Source organism: Corvus cornix, chromosome 2 (assembly GCF_000738735.6).
Source record: "Corvus cornix cornix isolate S_Up_H32 chromosome 2, ASM73873v5, whole genome shotgun sequence".
NCBI classification, from domain to species: Eukaryota; Metazoa; Chordata; class Aves; order Passeriformes; family Corvidae; genus Corvus; species Corvus cornix.
In genome coordinates, this window is record NC_046333.1 from 5,199,384 (window position 1) to 5,226,293 (window position 26,910).

The window sequence follows — 26,910 nt, forward strand, 5'->3', positions numbered from 1 at the left end:
AGATTTAGTATTTCATTGACGTAACATTGCCTGTATTATTAGAGAGTGGTGAATTCCTTTCTTTGAAATCAGGAAATGAAGGCTTGGGATGTCCTGGGAGTTTGGAGAACTCCACAGCTCCTTGAGATTTGAACCCGGGGTGGTTATGTGGGGCAAAATTAGTGAAAGGGAAAGGATGGCACAGTACTCACAGACATCACACCTCTCCCAGTTCTGCTATAAAACTGCTGGCAAGTTTGTGCACAGCAGGAGAAATCCCATGGAGAAATCTTGACAGGACAACAGGAAACAGACCCATGACTGAGCCAGGGCTCCCCTTCTCCAAGCCTGCTGATTCATTTTGTCATATGGGGTGGAATTCACTGAGCTAAATGTAGACACCCGCATCAGAACTTGTCATCTGAGGCCTCTGTATAGACAATGTAGGCAGGTAAATGTGTCTCATCTCCAACTGAAATCAGCATTTACATTAGGTCAAGTCTCATAAAAGTGCCTATTTCTCTCCATTAACTATAAAGGGAGCACTTAGGTTGCACACTTAGGTGAGATAAATTCCACTCACAGGAACCAGAAATCTTCTAGCCATGAAACGTTTCTTTAAAGGGCAGTCCTTGCCAGAGTACTTCTTGGCATATTCATCTTCAGAAAGAAAACATCCTGAATTTACAGGAAGGAGACTCAAATATTTGATATCCTGATCTCAGGAAAAAAGAGTATATATATTTAGCAAAGAAACACAAAACTTTTAAACAATGTAAAGAAGCATTATAACTAGGAGGAATTAGGAGACCATGTCAGGCATTTTTCTCTCAGGGGATTAGGTATCCTTCATGTCCAAATATCTTTTCGAGACAAATGAACCCTGTGATCCTAACAGAGAGGCCAGAAAACTATGTCCTTCTTTAGTGCTGTAACAAAATGTCATGGTAAGTCAGGAACATTCTAGCCTTGATATATACAGCAACATCGTGATAAAGAAATAATCCCCATTTCCTCCCTCAACTTTCAAATGGTCCTGAGACACAAATGTCACCTCTCTATAGCAGAGTATAATTGTGATTCTATTTGCAGCTGCTTAGAAAGAGGTGGAGGAATATGGCAATAATCCAGGGATGACTTGAAATCAAACGGAAGTTCACATGAGGCTATGAATGCCAACATAAAAGAGCAAAGCCCAAAGGATGCTATTTTTGAAGGCCAGATCTCGTGTGGACATTGCATACTCACGGTCCCCCTATGCAGGAGTAATCTTTGTGCCGGCACACAAGGACATGCTCGTCATATTTTTGATGAATGTCCCAAGAAGTTGCAACTGGCCAAATAAAGCCAACAACTGCAAGGGAGTAACAAATTTGGTATGCCCAAGAGGCAGGGCTTTCAGTGATTGTCAGTAACAGGAAACAATGGACACGTTCCGAGTAAAATACTGTTGGTGTCAGTAGAGGGTACATTATATGATTAAAAATTCATTCTATATAAATCATGAGAAAGGCACCATAGAAATAAAATCATTGGTGTCACAGGCAGAGAAGACTTCAGAGTACAAACTGGTTGCTTTCTCTGCCAAAATGCTGACCCATAAAATATTTTGTACAACTCTGTGGAATCTGGCTTTAAATGGATCAGGGAACTTAGATTTCTTCATTTACCAGCAGGAATAATTCACTTGCTAAAAAGTATCTCATGTTATACCTCCTTAAATAACAGCCTTTTTCACCTTATTTTTTTTTTTACTTTCAAAGTGCCATTTCACTACTGTCTTTTACCAATTTTATCCATCAGTCTCTTTGTATGAATTAATATCACTTACTTTAATATACAGTTGCTTGCTTCCTATTGTTGGGGGCTCACCCCTTGAAGTCACACACTATTGTTCTTTCATTTCATTACTTCTTGTAAATTAATATCTCTGTGCCCTTTATCTGACTTTTTTTACCTCTTTCTTTGCAACTCCCTCAATGGTTCCTTTTTGGAGTTCTTTTGCAAAGAAGCAAGTGCAATATTCCAAATACAATTTCTACAGAACTGCAAAAGAAGAAATAATATCTCGTTTTCTAGACATGATGCTTTCATAAGGTTTTCTACATCGTTATGTTCCACTGCAAAATTGCATCTCATTTTTTTAATATTACTCCAGGTTTCCAAAATGTCCATTGAAATTTTCCCTTAACTGTCCCATTTTTACTTTTTTGAATCATGTCCCATTTTCCTATATTATCTCCATGTTACCCTCCTCTTTTTCATTCTGCTTCCTCAATTTCAATACTCTCTCCAATTTAATATTATCAGCTAACATGAGGATTATATCGGTCAGGACCTCTTCTGTATCTTTAGTGAAGATAATGCTGACCCTAATCCCTACAGATTTCCTCCTCTGAAGAGAAAGTTTGTGCTGTATTTGGGTCCTTAGAATGGCTTTTCTCCTCACAGCAATGGGTGAACCCGAGCCAATTACAATTTATTTTGAAAGTAGGCTTTTCTATAATAGACATCCAACTGTTTTCTTAAGGTTTATATATCATATGTCAATTTGATAGATTAAGGCTGTGATTTTTCAGAGGTGAGGCAGAGAAGAAGGGAGGTAAGAGGGCTAAGCCTTGAGCAAACATCAACTTTCAATGAGATTTCAGCATCTCACTGCTAAAGGCTTTTTGAAAAATGCTTTCAGATCAATTTGTTGCTATTACAGGCACAAGCAGTGGGTGTGGAAGCCCTGTCCGGGTACTTAAAACAGCCACTCCACAACAGACACTTTAAAAACTGCCTTCTGCAACAAGAATTTAGGCACAAGGGGAAGATCTCCCAAAGGGGTTTCTGATGATCCCATTGCCTCTGCCTGGAACACTTCCTCCACTCACCTTTTCCAAGAAAGAGGAGATTCTGTATTTGTCTTTTTTGCCTTCTTTTGACCTCTCTTCCCCCTGTTTGTGCAGAGTTCTCTTAGCACAGAGGAGAGCCACCTCACTGCCTTTATGTCTATGACATTTCACTCTGAGTAAGCAGTCTCCTTTTCTCCTCTGCGTCTTTATTTAATTTACTTTAATCACGGGCTACAGCAAGTGTTTAGTGATCTGTGATTCCCATGATTATTCCCTTTTCCTTCCCTCTCAGCTCAGTGTTGTGTTTACTTATTGCTGCTCTCCTGGGCCGTTTCCAGTTTTCCATGAGCATTCACTATTCATTGCTAATGATGTGTTAACTGGGCGTATTGGATCCCTTTATGCTCTGCAACCTGCCTTGCCTGGATCTGCTGGTTTGTATATGTATATAGGCTTTCTAGATATTTCCCTACTTACATTTAGTTTAATTCTAACAGGCTCTCCCCCTTCTTATTATTGATCCCCTTGTTGGATTATTTTAAGAAGTGGTCATTTTCTTAGACAACTGAATTTTGATTAGCTATATTCCCCTCATCAGTTGCTCTTGTGTCCCTAACTCTTTTCTTCCCTGAGTTCATGAAAACCTTCTTAATCCCTTTAACCTTTCTGGCAAAGAGTAACCTTTGCTTATTTCCTAGAATCATCCCTAATCTTTCCCTTCTCTCTCATATGTTTGGTTCCTTTTTCTAGTCCCTCTTCAGACCCTCAAACCTTAATCTACTGTTTTCTGAATCCATGTTCGTTGTCTCTTCTTCTTTGAAGGCTTTTCAGAAGAAAACCTGTCTGTTTGCCTTGCATGTTCCCCCCCTCCCTTTGACACTGACAGATTCTAATATTTCCTGGAAACTTCTCCTGATAAATAACTAAATAGTCTATGATAATTTCATTGTATTTTGTTCTGTGAATTTCCTAACCTGTCTCTGCTAAATCCAGCTCTCTAGTTGAAAATGTTATCAAGCTGACATTGCTCTCACAATTTTCTTTGATTTCTGGCTGTTGGTAAGAATTATATCCAACAAAGCTTCTCTTCTCATTGGAACCCCTATTTTCTACATCCTACAGCTGCATATGATTTAGGACTATTTCAGTGATCTCTGTTTTGACATCTTCATAACAGAACAGATAATGACTAAATGCATTCCTTAATGAATAGCATCATAAAGTTCTGACTGTGATAAAACTTGGTATGACATTTTTTTCCTCCATCATACGCTGTTGTGAGTCTGTAGGAAATGGGCTCTATATATGACAGCTGCATTCTGATTATGAATTTTCAGAAGCTTTATCCATCTCCTGGACCTGTTCTGTTCTTTCTGTTCTGACTCTCTTTTTAAAAGGTCTCTTCTCAATTGTTTGCAGATCTTTTGAGTAGAGCATTAAAAGCCCTAGCCAAGACTATGACCTTCTGGATGCTGCAGCTAATTGCAAACATGTAGCTTCCACCCCCGCTTGCAAGCGCTGCTGGAATGTTCAGTCTTGCCCATTTTACCCCAGGTTCAGCATTTCTCTGAATTCAGCTATAAATTTTGCATTGACTGTGTATACTGGAAAACAGAGGGCCCATTTTCACATTAATAATAAATATATAAAGCTGTGCCTAGCCTCTAACTCCATCACCATCATGCTTATGAAGATAATACTTTATCTGTACGTGCCATCTCTCATATAACTATCTCACAGGTTGTTTAAAAGCGTGGGTAAGTATTACTGTCCTCATTTTTTTAAATGAAGGCAATAGTATTGCAGGATAAAGCACAAAAACTTTTAAGTGGGTACTCAGAGAACAGAGTAAACCAGTTCACAAATAACACACCTCCCCTGCTTGGAGCAATTTGTCATTGCCTTGACCCACAGACACGAGCTTTGGTGTTGCCCACTTACACCAGATAATTCTCTAATAAAATCAGAAACAAACTGTGAGCAGGACTGGGAAGATATCAGGTCTTTCACTTCAGTGGCCAAGCTATTTAGCTTGTAAAATTTACAAGTAAATCAAGTAAAATTTAGTTTTGGATTTACACAAAATTTAAACGCTTTATTTTACCTAGCAAAATAAAATAGGGAAGAAACATTTCCTATTTTCTTCTAAAGAAAGTGTCTTGATTCTGCTAGAAGAAAGCTTAACCTGAAATGAAATTTCTGTTTCATATTTGGGTGACTTATTTAATCATATATCTTATGTCTTCTAACAGTGAGTTCAGCCTTCAAAACAGATTTTGAAAATAATATATTCCCCAGAATTTTTTTACCCAGATCTTTTTGAGAGTTCCTGCTCTAAATAGATGAGACAACCAATGCTTCAGGGAGTGGGAATCTTCTTGCCCCTTTTTGCAGAGGAGGATCTAAGAAACGCTGAATTTAAACAATGCACCTAAGATGATGGTGTCAGATATTTCAGGGAAGTGGTAGGGCCCTTGAGACACTTCCAAAAGCCACGTGTCCCTCCTATGTCACCTGGAGATCAGAAAGGTGTGCCAGAAAGGCAAGGGGCCATGTCATGTGGTGAGAACAAGCCAGGCACGGGCTGAGGCAGGAGGAAGAGCCCTCTCACATATTTGTACCTGTAGCTTCCTGTGACTGGATGCTGGTGACAGAGATTTCTGCTCCTCCCAGAGGAGAGCTTGTGTCAGCAGGAGCAGAGCATGATCCTGACTGAGCAGGTGCAGATTTCACCCACCAGCTGTGGGTGGGAATGAGGCCCCACAGAGAGGAACCCAAGGCAGGTCATCCGATTCATCCTTCAGAATTTCAGGAGATAGGTCCCACTTCTGGTACCCCTCACCCAAAGGTATGAGCCTTCAAGATGTCAAACAGATAAAGTCCATCATTCCAAGGTTCCAGCTACCATTAACCAGAGCAACCTGGTCTAGTGGAAGGTGTCCCTGCCCATGGCAGGGGGGCTGGAACTGGATGATCTTGAAGGTCCCATCCAACGCAAACCCTTCTAGGATTCCATGATTAATATTCAACAGCTGTTCACTCTTTCTGTGGTTTGCTTCTCTTTTGTTACAAAAAGGAAGTTCTGTATGTTAACTTGTTGTTGTTGATGGGTCAACCCCTGGTCTCAGGGTAGGCAGAGCTGTCACCAAGGAGTGGCACTGTGGGAAGTGCATGGCAATGTCTCTGTTGTGGTGGCTTCAGCTGGGGTGTTGGTCAGTGGAATAAAAACTCAGCTACTTCCTTCAGGGTGACTGATGAATTTGTTTTCTTCATCTTTGCTCTTGTTGACAACAAGCTTGATGAAATCAGTCTTTCTGAAGGCAGCACAGTGGATTTGACAAATCCTGCAGAACTGCTGGAGCAGATCCCTGAGTTTGCTGAGGAGCTGATGGAGCCTGAAGATTGCTTCCCTGAAGGTAAGAGCCTGCATATTTCACTGCAATGCTGAGGTGAAAAACCTTCTTTTCTCTTATTGAACATCACCCCACCTTCTCACCATGTTGCTCTGGCTGCTTGCAGTCGTGTTTTACTGGATACACTTCATTTCTCAGGTACTATAATGCTCCAAACACACACTCAGAATCCCTTGTTGTCATTAGTCTTTTGATTTCCAAGGTGAGATACTCCAAGAGCATGCTCCAAAATGCTCTGCAGCTTCTAAAGTGTTAGGCTTTTTTAATAATAATTTCTGCCATAAAGAGTTGTTTGTTTGGTTTTTAAATGCTGATTTTTGTCATTTGGCCAATGAAGATTTTTGCCTTCCAATATTTGTGCGTGATCAAATTTAGTAGAGGACTGACCAGATCAGGCTGTTTTTTGTGGCTTAAATGTATCCAGGCAGTTCATAGAATCTGTCTGGAGAGTTCACAAGTCCCAGGCACTCTCTTCCATTTATTTTAAAGGGTGTCAAGATTAGCACATCCAGTAATCTGGTCAGGGAAATGCTATGTAAAGGGCATTTAACCTAATTATTTTAGATAACAACAGACTGCATTTACATATCTCCTTTAATACTGAAATTCACCATCATTTTATTAATATTGTAACACCAGCCTGCTCCAAAACACAGGTTTAAAAACCAGCTACATCAGATCTATGTTAAAATAAATATATAAAGTAAATAACATGCTAAGTTATTCTTCTCAGAGTGAGTTCTATTCCAAATATTATCTCAGTCAAATTCTTCATTTTCCTTTAAATCTGGATTGGGAAAAATAGGGTTAGTTTAATATAAGAATAGTCCTTTGAAAATTCAAGGATTATTATAAACAAAAACGGAGCAGCTCAGATGGGATCAGACAGAGATGATTTGCTGGGTATATGAATGCCCCTGAAGTCAGCAAAAATGTGCATCTCTGTATCTGTGAGAAAGATGATTGAATGAGGTAAGGGAGCCCTGCAGGGCTTACAAATGTCCCTAGGATTTAAACATTTTTTTGGCAGCTCTGCTTAAAAGCAGTAGCCAAAAATTAATGCAGTTGATGGAAGAAGGCATGGTGTAACTGTTCAGACCCATGCAATAACATTTAGAAATTAGATCTGGTGTTTTCATTCTTTCACAATGTATTTCTTAATGGGGCTAGTGAGCAGCAATCCCTGTTGTGCCCTGCAAAGTGATTATGTTATAGATGCTTAAACAAGCTGGTGCTGTGAGATCAATGCTGTTCAGACTTCAGTTTACAAATTCTGAAACTGTGGTTGGCCATGACCACCATCCAGTTTTTAAAAGAAATGAGGCAGACATCACACAACACATTCCCAGAGCAGCAGCACCCTGTAATTTGCTCTGTCTTAAAATAACCAGACCTGCCTGAAATTCCACGGTGCAGGACCACAATGGAACCAACCCAGTTTGTCAGGTCTTTTTCAGTGCTATCAGTGGGATGCAGGGTAGCAAGCAGGGCTCCTCTAGATGGATCACTGGAAGTATTTAACCAGCTTTGAAGCCTGCTGATCATTCTGGCAGCAGAGAAATGTAGAAATGAAGGCACTGTGGGCTGAACCCCAAGCTTGCCTTGGGTTACATCCACCCAGGTTCTGGCCCCTGCACCCCTCCTTCCTGAGCACCCCTGTTCCTGCATTTTGTTTTTATTCCTAATCTCTCCTAGTTCCTCACCAGTCCCTGTTCAAGTCATATTTTTCTCTTCTCCCAGGATGCAGCCAGCTGAGCCTTGAGCTCTAAATGGAAAATGAAGGAACGCCTGCTCTCAGCCCTCAGCCCAGTGCATGGTGTCCAGGGACACCTGCAGGTGCAGGTGACATCCTCCCCAACACATCTACTCTCCTTTCCTGTGCAGCATGTATCCATGCACATTTTCCAGAGTTTACTGTTTAGGCTAAATACGATCACATTGCTCATGGCTTTGGCAAAAATGCACATACTCAACGTGATTATTCGCTCATAAAATTTCAAGTCAAATTGCCATAAACTGAAAGTCCAAATGATTCTTACAGCAACAACATCGACATTAGGTTTAATTTATGCAGGGAAACAAAGTGTTTTCCTGTAATCAACTGCTATTAAATATTTCCAATATTTTTGCCCAAACTTACCATTGCAATTAAACCTCATGCAGCTGTCACTTCAGTCTAGTTAAAAACCAAGTAAGCCAACAAACAACAGTCTAATTAGCTGCGATGACAAGGCTTTAAACTACTAAAATGAAAATATTGGAGAGCATGCACTGGGCAGGTTTATCTAGTGCTGCCTTTACTGGCTTTTTATAAAGACATACAACAATATTTGGTATATTTGGGAGAATGAAAGTTAATATTTGTGAAAGAAGGAGATTATGTGAAAAGGAAGAGTGAGAGGGGAAGGGTTAATTTCTTACCTTGCTAGCTCACCAGCTATCTAAATTCAAACTATGACATTTCTAAACACATCCAGCATAGGTTATGTCCTGAACAAATATGTTCCAGATTCAGGCCCCTTTTTTTCAGATAACAAAGGCAACAAAGATAATGCATGTTCTTGAAATAGTTGCTGAAAGTTTGCTGAGGTCACAGTTTTCCGGGAGTTGGGTGACCCAGATAAGCCATAGGTCGTTCTTCTTGGGGGGACTTGTTAATGTGTTATCACCTCAAAATAGCTTTGATTAGGGTCAACAGGGAACATTCTTGGGTCAGGAAATGTGAAGCCAAGGTAGGGTCACAGCACTGGCAGCTAGCAAGTATTGCTGGGAAAAACCTGATAGAAATGGAGAGACCATTTCTGGTTGCCAGTTGATGGGAAAGAAACATTTATCCAATGCCAGCTATTTGGGTACTTTTTCCTCCAGATGCCTTGCAACACTCCAGTCCTGTTACCTCCATTGGTATGCATTCCCTGAGGCAAAATTTACTCCCTGTTTGGACATTACCTTCTGTGTCTCACAGAAGGTCATCCAAAGAGAGCCCTCGGGCCACAGCAGGCTCCTCTGTCCCAGACCCTAATAGGAGAAAGATTCCACCAAGTCCTTAGGCGTAATTCCCCGGACACAACCCTCTGGCAGAGGTTTCAAGGGAATATCATCAGAGGGTCATGCGAGAATGATCAACCCTGCTCAACGCTCGGTTGGTCGCAACTCGTGACACCAAGGACGCCCAGAAACATCTTCCCATGTGACCATGTATGAGCCATTATCGCTCCTAAAACGCCCAAACATCAGCTGGAAAATGCCACGTTCCCAAGTGAAGTTACTCAGATTAGTGGTGGGACCCGTGTCCTGCCCTCCCCGACTGCAGATAGCGGCTGTTCAGAAGCAAAAAAGTGAAGAGAAGAAAAAAATAGACCATTAAACGGAATAAATCTAAACAGTTACAGGGGCTGCCACTAGATGATTTTTAAAGGCTGAGTAAAACCAAGCCAAGCCCAACCAAATGTGCTCATTGGTGTCCTAGGAAAAAATCATGGAACAAACTTAAGTTTTAAAGTATCACTTCCCTGTGGCTGTCATACCTGAGATACTCTGTGCTTTTCCACCAGAACTGTGTGCTGGCATTATGTTGTGTACAATTTTCAGACATCATAAGACTCCTACAGCCCTATTACACATTCAGAATTAAATTAATACAGGTTGGACAGGACCTCTAGATTTAAAACTCATCCACCCCCTCACTCAAAGCACGGATGACATCAATGGTAGGCCAGGCTGCCCACTGCCTTTCCTCCAAGGCGTCACACTGCTATTTGTAGTGACCTCCCAGATGATGTGTTTGAAGGAGAGTAGCAGCAGATAAACAAGAAATGTACCCTTGTTAAGCCCTTGGAAGGGTAAAAACACCTGGCAGGCTGAGGCTTTGTCAGATCCCCTCTTGGCAGCACCCAGTTGTAGCACACAAGTAAAATCTCAAATCTCCATATGTGTCTCAGGTACCCAAATGCTGGAGACAGTAAATCTCTCCCACACACTATAAAGCCCAGATGTGCAGTCACAGAATCATGGACTGGTTTGGGTTGCAAGGGACCTTAAAGGTAATCCAGTTCCAACCCCCCTGAGTGAGTTAGCAGCGGGGCCAGAAGATGAGGAAGGGGTTAAATAAGAAGAGTCTGCTGAGATCGTGTTCCCTCGAGCACGGGGAGAGAGTTGGGCTCTTTCAAAGACTTATGGTCTTACAGTCAGGTTTGCTCTCTTTTTTGTGCATGCCCAGGTAGCCAGACTGGTCATTAGAAACCCAGCATACATGTACATATATAAAATACATATTAAATCCATGTTACAAATTCCTGCCTGCTTGAGTTTATGCTGAGGAAGCCGTGTTTTGTGGCAAACCAAGCAATGCTGTAACCAGCGCTCAAAGAAAAACACTGTTTTGTTCTAAAAATGAACGTCCCAATAATTGAGAACTCATGTGTAAAGGCAGTCACAACATTGCTATGGTTTGAACATGAGGTACCATACTTGCTGGACAGCAGAATGGAAGAAATTAATTGGCGTTCCTGGTTTATTGAAGAGAACCAGCAGCCAAATCCTTCCAAAGCACAACTAATAATTTTATGAAAATTTAAATATATATATATTGGTGTGAACAAGCAGTGGATTTGTAAATTCTTTACCCATAAGCCCAAAATCAGTAGGCTTGGCTGTCAGGCATTGAGGAGGAAGGTTTTTCAGTATAACTACCAAATTTAGAAAGAGATTTTTTTTTCCCCAATGCACTAAGGTAATGCAATCAGGTCTAAGAGCTCCATGATTAGAATGCACCAGGCTAGAAAATGTGAATATGGAACCAAAGGAATATTTATACACAATGCACTGTATATTCAATTCCTTCTTTTTTTTTCTTTTTTTTTTTTTAAGATCTATTTTAATCTTCAGCTTGTGATTGTGCTGTAGGACACCCTAGTGACTGAAGGGACCATTTCCCTTGTTATGAAATACAACCAAAAAGTAAATAATATCATGGTGTATTAATGCATTTGGAAAGGTTTCTTGGTAAATAGGTCTCTGTTTTATGAGAAATGGTATGAAATGTCCAAATGTCAATTGAAAACAGACATTGTTCTTGGACAAGTTGACCACAGATGCAGCTCAGAACAGCTTCACAGATTTACCAGGAAATAATTCAACCCTTTGGGGTGACTTTTTCTGCTGTTCTTTGTTTCAGATGAGCAGTAATCTACCAACCAAAAGACCATGGTGGAAATGAGTCAATTTGCTCTCAAAAACGATGCAGCCCAATATGAATTACAGTGGCAAAACTAAGCCCTGACAAAATCACAAGGTGGAGAAAGTCTTCTGCACAACCCATTCTCTCCTAGCACTGATTTCAGTGGGATAGCACAAATCTGTTTGACCAGGCAAGATGAGTAACTCTGTCATAAGAATGCCAGAGGTTTTATTCCTGCCTTGACACTTGCTGTGCTAAAAGGTGTTAAAGAATGGTCTCCTTCGTGTGGATAAAAGCGCCTTCTAAAACAAGAAGCTGGGCTTTGCTGACCACCTGCCTTATTATAGAAACAGCTGGAGTTAGGATTGCTCAGACCCTCACCAGGTCATGCCTTAGATGCATCAAAATGGTTTCGATATTTTGATTTCACAGATATGGGAAAAAATCCCCAACAATGTGTTAGACTACAGACTAAGGTCAGGTAAACTTTTTTGTTGGTTAGGAGAAGTTTCTGACTCAGCATGTAAGCTTTGGTCAAGGTGACCAGAGACATAGGCTACCAAAATCAGAGAGAGTCCAGAAAAGCACAGGCATGAAAGAAGAGTCAGGGAGGAAAATGACAAAATTCAAAATAGAAACAGGTTTCTACTAATTCACTAAAAGACCTGTTTGGGGTCAGTTTTCCTTTCTTCTTTCCTTTTTCTTTTCAACTGGTGAATAGTTAAAAGCAGCATTTCATCTGAATTGCAGACAGCATGATTATTCACGGAAATGCCACTTGACATTAGCAATTGTAGCAGAATCTGGTCTAAACATTTCTGAATTGGGCCCAATCAAAAGCATGGGATTTAATAGCACTGTGATTTTGGGCTGACTCATCTGAGAATCTATTTTGGATTTTTCAAGGTATTACTGTCAGTAACTAGGACTCTTTTTTTCAGATTGAAATTGCATTAAAGAAATCAAAGAGCATAAAAAAAAATAATGGTGCTACTGGGCTTTCTGTCTTTGAAAATACCTCTCTGGACTTGTAGACTATCAGGTGGAAGCCAACTGAATCAGTAACAACCTGGTTTAACCATGTTGTACTTCCCATCACAAACGAAGTGACTTAGGAACCCACATTGCCTTGCTCATTAGTTTCTAATATGAAGGTGATCCCTAATTTTAGCTGTGCCTGGGCTCAGGTAATCATGTAGGCACCCTGTGTAGTGGAGCTCCTCCAGGGAATGATTCATCCAATTATCTTAGAGTGGGGAAAACCACTTCCTGGGAGATCCTAACCTTTTCCAACAGTATTTACAGAGCATTTATATACTCTGTAGGAGCATGGCAGAGCATATTATGCCTGTTACTGGCTGGGCCTAGGCATTCATCTGAGAGACTAAAAAGCCAAGTAACCATCTAGGAAGAAACTTGTGAGAAAGGAGTGAAAAGTTTCTGTATAAATGTTTTAAGTAAGAAAAAAAGTTGATTTTTTTTCCAAATTGAAATTGGTTTTGGGAAGGAGATAGATGCAAGGACAGTTAATTCTGCTGCAAGCAGTGGCTACTTCCAGTACAAAGGGGATTCCTGTTTAACACAAGAAATCCACACTAACAGAGTGAACAACCTTCTCATTAAGCTGTTCATTTGATAAGTGAGGGTTTTGAGCCCAAGCCTTTGGTCTTCCTGATTCAAAGCTGACAATGAGGTGGGCAGTCTCCCTGAATTATAAGCACAGAGTGTGAGCCAGACACCTGAGAGATGGTGATGACCACATGGGGCTGTGGGGTGAGAAGCGTGCAAGAGTTTTCTGGCAGCCCTGCTGAGAGATGCAGCTGGTAGTGCCCTCTGTCGTGCTGTGCTGCTGGCATTCTCCTGATGGGCCTCTCTCAGCAGAGAGCCTGCTCTGTGAAGTCTGTTCTGTGTACCTACTTCCTAAAATACACCCAAACCCACATGCACTGCCAGCTGTGAGCATTGTACTGGTTTTAGCAAAAAGTAGTGACTAATATGTTGTCCTTTTATCGCTTGCCTTGATTCTTTAGTGTTTGGGATTGAAGTGCTTAGAAGGATAATTCTTGCCTTTGCTGAAGTGGTGCCTGACCTACAAAGAGACAGAGAGCTGGTTCTTACATTTCTATCTTCTCCCAGTATTATGCCTTTCTAAAAAAGTTTGGATAATTTAGTGTATTTCAACTGAGCCCAGAATTTCTCTGAGTTCCAGAACGCAGTGGTAAACTGGTAGCTGCTGTGGGTCTGTATGATGCAGGCATTTAGAGGACAGGTAGTTATTTGCATCACAGCACTATTACCTTTGCATAAATGGTTTACTGTCCTTTTAGTCCCACACCAAAACCCAGCACAGCCAAGAGCCTACACCTAACCAAAATCTCAGAAATGTGAGGGGAAAAGTTCTGGGAGTAGTTCCTCTATGAAAGATCCTACAGTTCTGCTGCTCCACAGCAGGGATCTGGGATAATAAAAACTCACAGAAAATGCCAGGAACACCACAGCAGACTTAGCAGCTCTCTTCCTCCTGGCAGAGCCCGCTGCCAGCACAGCCCCACTTCCAGCTGCTTGGGAATCCCGGCATCCCAGGAGCTGCACTTGATCTCCTTCCATATCACAGGCAGCTCAGGCACCTCAGTTATGCCACCTTGAATTAGCAGCATCTGCTCTCTCTGTAACCTTGGCACTCGCCCTCTTTCCTTCCCAAGCTGCCTTGCCTAAATATTATTTCTGCTTGCAAAAACACTTGATTGCGTCACCGTGGTGAGACGCCTTCCCTTGTCACTTCTGAGCAGTGGCTGTGTGTTTCAAGATGTGTTGGTGACCTTGGCCACCTTCCAGCTGTAGAAGCAGTTGGCCTTTGGCTTTTCTTCTCATGATGGGACTGATAAACTTAGTTAAGTCTCTTTCTATACAACACGTAGAATAAATACAGGGTAAGAAGAAGCTTGCTTTTTCGAAAATAAAATGGTCTCTGAGGGTCATTCTTATCAGCAAATGTGAGGTTTGAGTCAGATTATCTGGCAGAAGACTGACTGGCCAGGACAATTCATGGCTCCCAGGGTCGTCTCACACCATTTTAAGTTCTTGCCCAGCTCAAGGCAATGCACACGGTGTTTTTGAAGAGGGGGAGATGGATCTATCCGTTACCAATGACATCTTTTTGCTATAACAAATGAGTGTTGCTAAGGAAACTAAAAATGGCCATGGTCTTGCCTATCAGAAATCCTTGTGTGGGCCCCATTACCAGCACAGCACTTAACTATCACACACTATTTGTCACTGAGGTCACAAAGTGCTATGAAGCATCAGTGGGGAACCTGCTATGGAGCAGATATCTAAATTTCTGTGGCATCAAAGGGGATTTAACTGCCTCAGTATAATTCCAAGATTGTTCTAATGCCTTGTTTAAGCTAATGGGAGTCCAAGAGATCAAAATCTGCTCCTGCTTTTGCTGCCTGAGTCTCTTCAGCACATTGGTCCCATCTGCACTGTAGCACCTCCTCTCATCATTTCTCTTTCATCAGATTGCCACTTTCAATCAGTAATTCCAGTAGTATTGTAGTAGCAAGAAAATAACCTTCCTCCATTCAAAAGGATGTGGAAGCTATCACTGATAACCTCCTAGAGTTATTAGTCCTGATCAGAAGTGCTGCCTGAGCTAAGATAACACTTTTTGAATGACCTAGGGCACTGGTGACTCATGGCCGATATATTCCGTATCACAAAAATCATTGGGAGAACTCCCTGGGACACGAGTGATTTTGAATGGTTTTTAATAGAGGAGTGAGAGAGGGAAGCAGAAAGCAGAGCAGAAGGGATTTATGATAAACAAAAGGGAGGAAAGACACTGCAGCAGCGTGTCAGTTTAACAAATCTTGTTTAGCAGCTTCTTAATGAAGCTTTAAGAATTAAATGGGCGCTTTTTTGGTAATAATTCCTTTTTTTTTGTTGTTTTATTTCTTTACAGTCTGTGTGCGATTCTTCCCGTGCTGTTCAGTGGACATCACAAAATTTCCAGGCAAAATTTGGTGGAGGCTGCGAAAGACCTGCTACAGAATCGTGGAGCACAACTGGTTTGAAACGTTCATCATCTTCATGATCCTGCTGAGCAGTGGAGCCCTGGTAAATGTGCCAGCATTCCCTAACTGGTTAAAAGTGTGCATGGGTCTCAGTGTTCCCCAGTTTAGCTGTCTCTAAGATCTTATGAGCTCTCACTGGTCATTTCTCAAAGCAAAGTATGTCTGGGGCTTAAATAGGTCATCAGCTTTTCTGATTTCACCTGCCTTTACCATATGGTGGGGAACCTTCTTCTGCTGTATCGTAAAATTCTGACTTGCACGTTTTGAAAAGAAAATCCTTGAGGAAGTCTGTGTGAGGAAGTTTGCCAGCATTGCTGCTTCAGCATCCTATAGCTGCTCCTCCATGAGAGTTCCCATCTGGAGACTTGCATTTTGCTCCAGGGGTGGCTTTGTTTTTTCTTTTCTTCTCTTTTTTTTTTTTTTCAGCACATTCTGTAACCAGCAAATCACAATTATAAAAGACAGAGAGGGCACTGAATCAGTGCTACCCATGGAGCTACTGGGTGCCTGTATTCCTGTTTTGAATACACCTTAGGTTGACACTCAGTACCTTCCCTGCATGGGTCCTGTTTGTGTCCAGGTGCACATGTGTGTATGGGCACTGGTTGGTCATTGCCCAGGACTCTGATAGGAGATCCTCTCCTCCTGAGATCCCACTGCATACTGGGTTCTGCATTATCAGCCCTGAGTTCTTCACAGAGGTGTACTTATATTTGTCTTTTACATGTCAGCAATCCCTGGAATTGGTTAGGATTTCTCCCAGGTTTTTATCCTAGAGCAGAGCTGTGTATCGAGAGTTCTCCAGGTCTGGTGGTCACTGGTCTTCTCCTTTGTAAGGGAGTAAGACATACACTTATTAAATTTGCAGGCAGTGCCATGTGTGGACAGGTTACCCACATATTTCCAGAGGTCAGGATTGACTTCAGCCAAATGGATGAATCTGCCTTAAGTAGTAAGGCAAACATCATTTTAGGATTATTCCTGCTTCACCTCACCAGGAATAATCAGAAAGGTGTGATGAAGGATGGCTGTAAGGAGCAGATTTACTAGAAAGAGCTGGAGAGGGAGCAGGCAACAAACAGAATAAACTCCATCACAGCCCTACACAAAAGCCCAACATCCCACTGGGCTGTATAAATTATCCTGTTCTTCCACTCCAGTTGGCATCAAGGAGGCCTCAGCTGGAGCACTGGCTTCAGCTCTGGGCACTGCACTTTGGGAAAGACATGGGCTAATTGAAGAAACTCCAGAGAAGAGCAACACAGATTATCAGTGGCCTAAAAAAAAGAGGAAAACACAGAAGTACTAGGTTTTTGTAGCTCAGAGAAAGTCTCTGAAGGGAGACAGGAAGGTAGAAATACATAAATATTGATGAAAAAAGGAAGAAATAGACTGTTCTCCTGGTCCACCAGAGATGGGCTGAAATGTTGCTCAGGGGATTTTATTTTATTATGAAAAATAAGAGGCTGAATAACTTGGGTAAATAGTAGGCTTCTGAAAATTGTCACAGCTTTGCTGAAATGAATGGACTCTGACAGTTTTTGCACCAGCTTGAGCATCAGAATATTAATTTTTGAACACATTTTAGAGGGGGATTGTCGCTTGCTATAATATGCTTCAGATGAATACACTTCCTTACATATGTAATTAAAAGTGCCTTAGATAACTGAAGACTGCAATATAAAGCTCATTTAATTTAAATTGCATGCATTCATTTAGTTTTTGCTGTTTTCAATTTAGCCAATGCAGTTCTGTATAAGGGCAAATTATCCTGCATTCTCTCACATATCAGCACCGCGCTTCGGTATTTGGACTGGAGATGTTGGAGGCAACACACAACTTTTTTTCTGTTATTCTGGGTTGCTGTCTTCCAAAAACTGAGCTCATCTGGCTGCATCCCTGGGACACTAAGCTCTTAAGGGAGAAGAGCTGTATATACCTTTAAGCCAATAGATATATGGATGTGGTTAAACCATGAAAATACACCTTTAGCTTATTGCAGAAGATCCAAAAACCTTCCTTAAGATTTTAAGCCATAAGCACCCAAACTGGAAGCATACTTTTTAACAGTAATTTTGGATAACACTGCAGGTATCCCACTTAACTCTTTTTTAACACACAAAGCAAAGCAGAAAAAAAACCCCTTCTTGATGTTTTATATGGCAAAGGTTTCATCTATTGTCACCATGGAAAAATGCAAATCACCAGAATTTTGTCATTTGGGTAGGATCCACAGCTTGTCCAGAAGTACAGAAGTGTCTAGGTAGCATATTTTTCATCTCCTAATAAGCTGCTTCCTGACTTACAGTGTGCTTTTAGTAGACAAAACACAGTTAGTAGACAGTAGGACAAGTTAGTAGAAAGTAGGGAGAGCAAAGGAACGACAGGAGGAAATCACTTTAAATGGTTTGTTGTTATTTTTGCAGTAATTGCAAAGTACAGCAAGTCATCTGACAAAGTGAGCGAGCCCCTATGAGAAGTGATAAACTCCAATCTGTGCATTGTTTTCAGGCTTTCTCCAACAGCTCTTTCACACCCTTGAAATATCATTTTTGAAGGCAAGATAGGAGACAGAGTTGCAGTGAAAACGTCACCCCAAAGTGTGGGGACAAATGGACAAGCTTTGGCACAGGCTGCCAAAGCTTTCTTGTCAGTTTAATTACTGTTCCCTGGCAGGCAAAAGAGCAGTGTGACTGCCTGAGTGACAAGTACCACACTTCTTGTATCTCCAGGCACTGGGTGTTTGCTGACTTTTTGAAGCTCCTCAGAAAGTAGCTACAGATCTGGAAATATGTAAATGCAGATAATTCAGATGATTAGCACAGACCCTCTCAAACTATGTTTCTTGCTGCCAAGTGCTCTGGGTCACACGATGGGATGAGAGTAATATGTCACAGCTTGGGTTATCCAGGTTACAGGGACTTGGGAGCAGCTTGTGTAACAGCAGTAGCAAAAGTAGCTAGGGAAGCAGACTGTAATTTGACTTAGAAGCCCCAAAATGGGCTGTATATGGGCAAACCTGACACTAGGATCCTACCTTTTATTTGATTTATGTTATAAAGTGAAGGCTAAACTATGAGACATCTTTATTTTCTTTCTTTTAGGAGGCATATTGGTTTAGATCTTAAATATTTTAAAGGGGTTATTCAGTTGCCCGTGTTTGATACAGATACTGAAACTCTTTTCATAATGCTCTGCATGAGATTAGTTGGAGAGACAGATGAGATGGGGAGATAGATACCTTGACCTTTAAAACATTATTGTTCTACTAAGTGAATAATAATGAGCATTTCTTGAGGCAGAGAGCTGTAGCCACCTGAAATGTGATGGCTGAACAGAAGCCAGGGAACTCCAGTACTCCATAACACAGGCAGGTTAATAACCCAATTTGTCATCATTAGCAATAAGATCTATTTGGCAAAATTCAAGGGTCATATTCTGCCTCCTAAATATAGACATCCTGTGCCCTGGGACATCTGAGGTGCCTGGGTAGCAGTGGCACAACCAACAGGAGCTGAGGCAGGATAAATCTGGGCATTTGGGGGTGGCAGTCTGCTCATGGATTCACACTCCAAATTCAGGGTGCATAAGCTCTTCCTACACTCAAAGGATGTCTAGCCAGTACAGCCAGTAGAGGCTGGAGAGAGATAGCCAAGCCTGTGTCCATTATAGGGGAAAGCTGAACAGATCTCTCTTAGGTTAGGGTCAGTCCTGTTTGTGCCTCAACACTCTTTTTGATTGTAATGTTAAAATATGTCTGAAATCACAGACTGTACATGATAATATTATCAAATACAGACCTGCAGTGCAACACCCATGCTTTCCAACAGGGCTTAGGAGCAGTTATTAATCAATCCTTTGTACTTCCAGGCCTTCGAAGATATTTACCTTGAAGATCGAAAAAACATAAAAACCATGCTGGAATATGCTGACAAAGTATTCACTTACATCTTTGTTTTGGAAATGCTCCTGAAGTGGGTGGCTTATGGCTTCAAGAAGTATTTCACCAACGCCTGGTGCTGGCTGGACTTCCTTATTGTAGATGTGAGTATCATTTTGGAACTACAACATTTCTCATGTTGGGTTTTACAGTGGGTGGGAAAGGGCTGTTAAGTTTGGCAGCTTTGCATCTGTGAAATGACAGCTGTCGCTCTGATTCTGAGCATCACCCCTAGGCAGAGCTCAAAGGAGATTTGGATATGTAGCTGTGCATCCCCGTGACCCAAAGCAAACGGGAACGCCTTTAGTTGTGACGTAGATGTGTCACCCTGCTAACTTGAGTCACATCCCCTTCCCATCCGCAGGAATTCTCTCTTTCTTTTAGCATTTAACATCTCATTCCACACTTCCAGCTAGCACAAGGTCCAGTTACCTCAGCCTGCTCCACACATGACCTGGGCACAGAAGTTTTCGGCAGATTAGAGGAGCTGTCCTTGGCCGAGCTCCCCGGCGAGGCTGCCAGCAGTGTGTAACAGTATGTTCAGTACTGGCTCCCAAATATTTACCAGCACAGGAGTCCAGAAGAAGGTGTGAAAAGTCCTCTTGGCAAAGTGGCTTCACTACTACAAAACATTGCAAAATACTCCAAATCCTTGAAATACCGCCACGCTTTGTTCTCCTAATTTAAAAGTCTGAGCAAAAGGAAGCTCGTGTCCCAGGAGAATTGCTGGTACCAGATTTGGCTCCTCCAAAGATTCACTTTGAATTCATGTGGGATCTGCCAAATTTGGGAGAAGTCAGCAACATCACATCCTCCAGATGAAGTCTAACATTTCGTCTCAGTGTATCAACGAGGAGGCAGTTGTCTCCCTGAGGCCATTTTTTGTTAGCTTGAGGTATTAATGTGGGAGGCTGGCAGAGCATTGCCATGATTATGTAATTTATTAAACTTCAGAGAAATTATTTTTCCCCATTTTACATCTGAACCTTGACTTGAGGGAAGAGCTGCACTTTCTTTGGCCCCAGCCCAGGAGAGCACTTCAATGGGACAATTTACTTTTTTTGAAGTTATGGACATGTTTAAGTGCACTGCTGGATCAGAGCCTTTGGAAGCTTCTCCAGAGCTTTAATAAATTGATTTATGAAAAGGAAATTCTGTACATAAACTGCAGGCCATAAATTCTTCTTTGCATATATGCTTAGAAACCTTTTAAAGGGAAGGCACTCATTTTTCTCAGATTAGCTCCAGCAGAAGAGGAAAGCCTGGTTTAATTATTTAACCACAAAATTGGAATCCACCAGTTCCTAAGTTATAGCACAGCCCTGAAAACTGTTCTGATTGTGATTTAGGTGACATAGCTTTTCTTTTCTGGTTTCTCCATCTGTAAAATGGGACTAAATAGGACTCACCTAAAGCACTGTATGGGCTTCCAGGAATTTGTTATTGGAGTTACTGTTTCAGAGAGCTTCTGAAGACTAGAAGGGCCAGATGAGGGATGAATATTGTCACAGCCATAAGTAGAGGTCTTCCTGATGAATTCACAACAACATGAGTTCATGATGAATTCACTGAGGCAGTTTGGAACTCTGTTGCATCACTAACAGTTTGAAATTAGTTTCACACTTGTAGAACAACATCTCATTAACACCAAACAGAGTTAACCAAAAACTAAGCTAAATTCTGTCCTGCATGTGAAAACCCCTCTTGGAACAGGAGCCACACAAGAATGCAAAGTCCAAATGTAAATTAGCTGAGTGTTTGCCTCTTAATGGTGGAGTTTATAATGACAGATTGGAGAAGGAGCCACAGATGGCCTGGGAAAGGGGCTTCACCTTTCCCTGTCACACATCCGAGCATGCATGGCATAAAGCAGGGGGGACACAGGCCCCTGGGACTCCTCTCATCCCCAGAAAATAAATCCCAGAGCCTTCCTACTGACCCAGAACGTTTTATTTTCTTAACCCACATTTAAATGCTCCACCCACATTTAAATACTCTTTTTGCAAGCTTCCAGTCCAACCAAAAAGTTGCTCCACCTTTGAGTTGTTCTGGTTATTGACTAACTCTAGGCCATCAGTTGCTCTTTAGGGTTCTCAATGAATAAATCTTTCTCCCCTGCACTATTCTTTTTTTAAAAATATTTTCCCAGTGCAGATTATGAGAACCTGGTACTATATTTTTAGCAGGTTTAACAGATGCTTTTCTCCTACCCTATTGCTAACCCACCCTGCCACTCTGAATTGGCACAGTAATATCCTATAATTTTGCCAGCACACTTTTTATTTCAATTTGCATTTTCTTTTTGGTCCTTTGAGAACCAAATCACTGCAACTGAGCTGCAGAAGGGAGTGAATGGGTGAATTAGCTGCTCCAAAAGAAGCAGATGAACCACTTGTCTGATTTTCTCAAATTTATTTGTTTAAAATTATTCACTTAAAAATTCCTGATCTGCAAATTATTCATTAGCAGTTTGGTATCAGCATTCAAAATTCAAGCTGCGATGGTTGATTTTTGATTGGACATGTGAAACCATCTCTCATCTGTGTTTTCTCATTGTACAAATGCAACTCTGAATCTATTTTCTGTTTTGAATAATTCATAAAACCAGCACAAAATTTGCAAGTATTCACTATTTCTAAAAGGGACTTGAACCCAGAGGGGGCATAAGCATATTGCTGCTGAATTTTTTTTTTGTTCTTCTATATATCATGCCTTGTGAGAGACCTTTGACACTGATTTGGGCCAGTGGAACAGCAGAGGCTCCATCTGACTGTTGTGAATTATGAAAGAAAATTCTGTTTTGCAATGCCTAAACATCAAAACACAGAGTAATCCACAAACTGAGAGCTATTTTTGCTGTGTGTAGAATCCCTAAAGGATGATCTCTGGTAATGGGCTTCTCAGCATCTCAGAGAAGTGTGCTAGTGTAGCAGAGAGTGCTTTCACATAACATTGCAATGCAGTAACATCCTGTCAACAACTCTGCTACAGATTTCTTTGGGGCAGAAGAGAAAGGGTTAATCACACCACAAAATGCTGGCTCATTTCAGCTCAGGGCACCTGGGAAAGATGCCTTAGATGTCTGCTGAAAGTTGGATATACTGAACAAACAACATCAATGTACATCTATACAAGTTACCCTGCAAAAAAGAAGTTTACTGCTAAAAGTAACACCCTTCTACACTGCCAATATCACCTCTCTGTGCTCAGGAACTGCAGTGGTGGGCACTCAATCCACAGCTCTTTTCACATGAGGGAAAGGCAGAGGCTGTAGTATATCTGTGCAGACAGACAGAAGTGTAGACAGACATCAGTATCACCATCGGGAATGGTATTTAGGCCCAGTCCTCTTTGCTAGGATGCACGGGCAAATATTTCCACAAAGAACAGATGTTTTCCAAGCATCCATGCAATCAAAACCTCTTTGGACCAAGTAGATTAAACGAGGAGTCTGAACTTGGCCCGGGATGGAGGCAAGTGGCACCCAAAGTGAATGTTTGTGGGAACTGCTCTCCACCAGGCCTGTCCTGCAAAAGCAGACAATTGGGCTTTGAAAGAAGGGGCAGAGAGACTCCACCAGCTGGGCATGCTGGTGTCGTGTTTGATGTTCCTTTCAATTGTTTCCTCTGACCTATAAATATTATCTTGAGCTTATCTAGTTTGAGCTTCAGCCAATTAATTCTGAGCTGTGTCCCAGTCTCTGCTGACAGCAGATGGATTATTCCATTGCATGGTCAGTTGGGGAAAGGCATAAATGTGGGACTTAGCATCATTCAAAGTCTGGAGGTGTTGCAGTCAACAGCTTCTTCACTCGCTGTTCATGCGCTGAAGGCAGAGGTGAGAGGCTGGAACCCCAGAGAAGCTGTCACAAGAAAGCTCGTGGGAAAGGGGTGTGAAGTCCCAACTAAGAACACTCAGGAAAAAAAGTCCCAACCAAGTTTCATTGCCTGTGGCATTCACAGAGAAATCCTTTTAAACCGGCACTAATGTCATCACTCCACGAAAGTCCATTATCACAAATCCCTCATCTCTACTGCAGCTTTTGTGTTCAATTTAATTGACCAAAAGTTAGTCCCAATCCAGGCTTACAAAAATCCAGCCTGATTGTCATGTACTGATTTCAGAGATGAGGTGATACGGGGTTTTCCCCACCAATTCTTTCTAAGATTGTCCTGTCTTTCAAGATTTGCTAAGTGGAGAAAGCTATTTTCTTAAACAATTGCTTTGTTAGTGATGTTGGCAGCCTCCTTCCCCACCAGACATCTCCAGCAATGGGTGGTCCTTGAACTATGTCCTGCAGCAGGGAGGGGAGGGTATCTCTAATTCTCAGCTTTTGCCCTGATGCCCCACCAGTTTCTCTCCAGCTGGGTCACCAGGGATGAAAATTGTTCTTTCATCCCTTTTCCATCCCCCCTGCCATGGAGGCAGGAGCTCACAACAGTTTCAGGTGGTAGATCTGTCTGCAAAACAACTCAAGCAAGGCTCAGCAATGGATTTGAAGGCCAGGCATCCCAAACCAGTTATTCAGCAAATCCGCTAGGCAGGATTTTGTAGATGCTTTTATGGAAATGAAATAATATATATTTTTCACTCTCCTCAGTAACTTTTGTGAGTGGTTCTAACACAGCATGTTTCTGGTGTTTGCCTGGATCTGCTGGGTTTGTAACTAGCGATCTGTATTCCCCACTGAGCAGCTTTCCAGATTTCCTGTTTGCTGCCAAATTTCCTGTTTGCTTGTTTGAGGACTGCTCATGGATGTTTAGGCATCCATCAGTTGCACTGTCACTTTCCCTGAACACTTAAACAAAAATAAAGGTATTACATTTTCCCAAATAGTTCCTGGAGAGCACTTGCTCTAAGATTTCTGCTTTAAATACTTCACTGTCAGACAAGTAAAGAAGCAGCTAATAATCCTTGAATCTGAGATGAGCATTTTAAAACAGTCTTTCTAACCCTAGTTAAAATTGAATTGAATTAAATTATGCCCTTGTGTCGGATTGTCTTTAAGTGACAATTAAAAACTTGCTGTGCGAAGTAAATATTGATGGCTTATGATTACTTTAATTGTTCTTTTCCATCTGTGTTCCCTGTTGATTAACAAGGTGATTTCTGTTTGCTGTACCAGTAATTACACAATCTGCTGTAATGAGTCATTCCCAAACAGCATTGAAATCCAATTTGTATTCTTGGGACATTATCCTAAGAGCATGTGAATTTTGTCTAGTTTCTGTTCAGAGCAGCACACAGGAGCAGAATGGCAAAAATACAGCGAAGGTAGATTAAAGATAATATGTCTTGTCACTTGGAGCAGCATCTTAAGAGAGAACTTACTAATGTTCTCTGTGAGTTGTCAAAAGTCCATAGGTACAACAGGGTATTATAACTTCAGAGTTCAGTTTTTGACTGTTTTTTCCCAGTTCCTCAAAGCAAGTGCACATGTGGGATTTTTGAAGTTGTCTCAGTGCACATTCTTCTGAGCCTCTCTGATGGCATAAGCCTCCCAGGTAACTAATGGGAGTGAGATTCCCTCTCCAGAAGCCAGGGAGCCTGATTTTGAAGAGAAAAAAGAAGAAAAAGAAAAAAAGAAGGAAAGATTTAAAAATGCTCTTTTAGTACATATTGGCTAATTCAGGAAAAGTGAAAAGAAAAAAATCTACGTGAAGGTGAGATAAGTGGTTTTAATGTGTGTTAGCAGGTCAGCCAAGGCTGTAAATCTCCCTTCTACCACCCCACACTTTATCTCAACACAGCAAAAACATGCAAAAACAACATGCAAAAACATGCAAATGTCTGGTCTTACCTTGGTTTGCACCTCATGTTCCTTACCACATGGATGCTAAAAGGGGAGAGCCTGGGCTTTGCTAAGAGGAAGCACAAGCTGAGTTTCAGACAAGGCACAGCAGGACAAAACATGCTGCACCTGCAAGAAAAGGGGTGGAAAATGTAGGTGAGGAAAAAGCCCACAGTAAGCCTAGTTCACTATCTGCCTACACCTTGCAAAGTGGTTGGGAGATGACTAATTACTGCAATTGCTGAAGAATTTCAATTACTGAAGCAGATTTTCAACTTTCAAAAGTTCTGTAAAAGACCCATCTCCACTCAGATTTCGCTGAGCTAGATTTACCAAACGTTTTTATTTCTCAAAGTTATTTAAATATGGAGCACTTTTCAATGTCCTTTTTTTAGAAGACTATGCTTAAAATGAAAATAATGAATAAAATCCTGGAGTTCTTGCATGCAGCTTGCTTGGCCCTTTCCATCACTGGGAGTGGAGCTGCCGAGTTCCACATACGGGGATGTTCTCCCTTGCATGGAAGAGCTGAGCTGGGAGAGACACACTGATTGTATTTAACAGTCCAGAGCCCCACAAACTCTCCAGGGACAGAGGAGGATGGGGGATTGTCCTACAGTTCCTCTCCCTGGTGACCAGTACCTTTGAACCCCAGACTTGCAGACCAAAAAATCATCGTCCACTACCCTTGTGGCTCCATCCAGGATGGCCAGGAGGAGCTCAAGGGACTGGTTTCAGGAGGAGGGAAAAGGAAGAAGTGAAGGGATAGAGGCAGCCTGCAGAAGGGCAGAGATTCCTTATTAGTGAGGGAGAGATCAAAGGAATTGGGATGAAACTGGAAAGCTGTGCCTTGGTGGTGTAGAGGCTTTGTGCAGATCTCCTACTCTGGTACGGCTGGCTTTGGGATGTTTTGTGCTGAGGCAAATGAAGTTTCCTACTTTTGGTATGTACTCCTGCTTGTACCATTATCCTTCCTGGCAAAAGTCAGGGATCCCACAATTCTTCAGAGTCCCTCTCCATTCTGGCATATTCAATACAATACCATTCAGGATCAATCAGATTCAAGAACCCAACTAAAGTGAGCTGATTTTCAAGATAAGACTGCCATGTTTCTCAGAACAATTTGGTATTTTGTCATATTGATTTGGAACATCTGATTAAATAAATGCTTTAGGGAAACAAGCAAATCCAGAACAGCACCTTGAGGAGGCAACACAAACAGATTTTTCTGGTTTGGTTTTTTGTTTTCTTACTTTATTGGTTTGGTTCGGTCTGGTTTTTTGGGGGGTTTTGGTTTTCTTTGGGTTTTAGTTTGGTTTGGGGCTTTTGTTTGTTTTTGTTGAGGTTTTTTTGCTTGCTTTTGCTGCTGTTTTCATTATGTCATATCTAAGCAGGGTTGATCCTAATCCTGCCCAAAAAGAAACTTGCCTTTAGCTCAGCACCTCAGCTCCCACCAGCTGGGATGGAAATGCAGCAGAGCTGATGGGGCTGAGCCCCAGGGAAATATTCTGTCAGTAATCATTGTGCACCCCTGGCACAGTAACACTGTCTCCGCATAATAAGAAATAATCAAGTCCACTCCTGACTACAGCATTCAGCATCAGGATGGTTCCCTGAGATGAAACATGAGGTAGCTTTGGAAATCTTTTTAAGGGGACAATGTCTTTCCTCTCCAGCTGCCCTAAATCCAGG

General features: G+C 41.6%; 1 protein-coding gene across 7 annotated transcripts in view; it reads left to right on the plus strand.

The window, feature by feature from the left end:
• Window positions 1–26,910, plus strand: part of LOC104686420 (sodium channel protein type 5 subunit alpha) — a 215,177-nt gene that overhangs the window by 157,488 nt on the left and 30,779 nt on the right. For all 7 annotated transcript variants that reach the window (XM_039549365.1, XM_039549364.1, XM_039549366.1 and 4 more), the window contains 3 exons: window positions 6,115–6,235; window positions 15,376–15,530; window positions 19,358–19,531. In XM_039549365.1, the coding sequence (XP_039405299.1) occupies window positions 6,115–6,235; window positions 15,376–15,530; window positions 19,358–19,531 (450 nt within the window). The remainder of the gene's footprint in view (window positions 1–6,114; window positions 6,236–15,375; window positions 15,531–19,357; window positions 19,532–26,910) is intronic.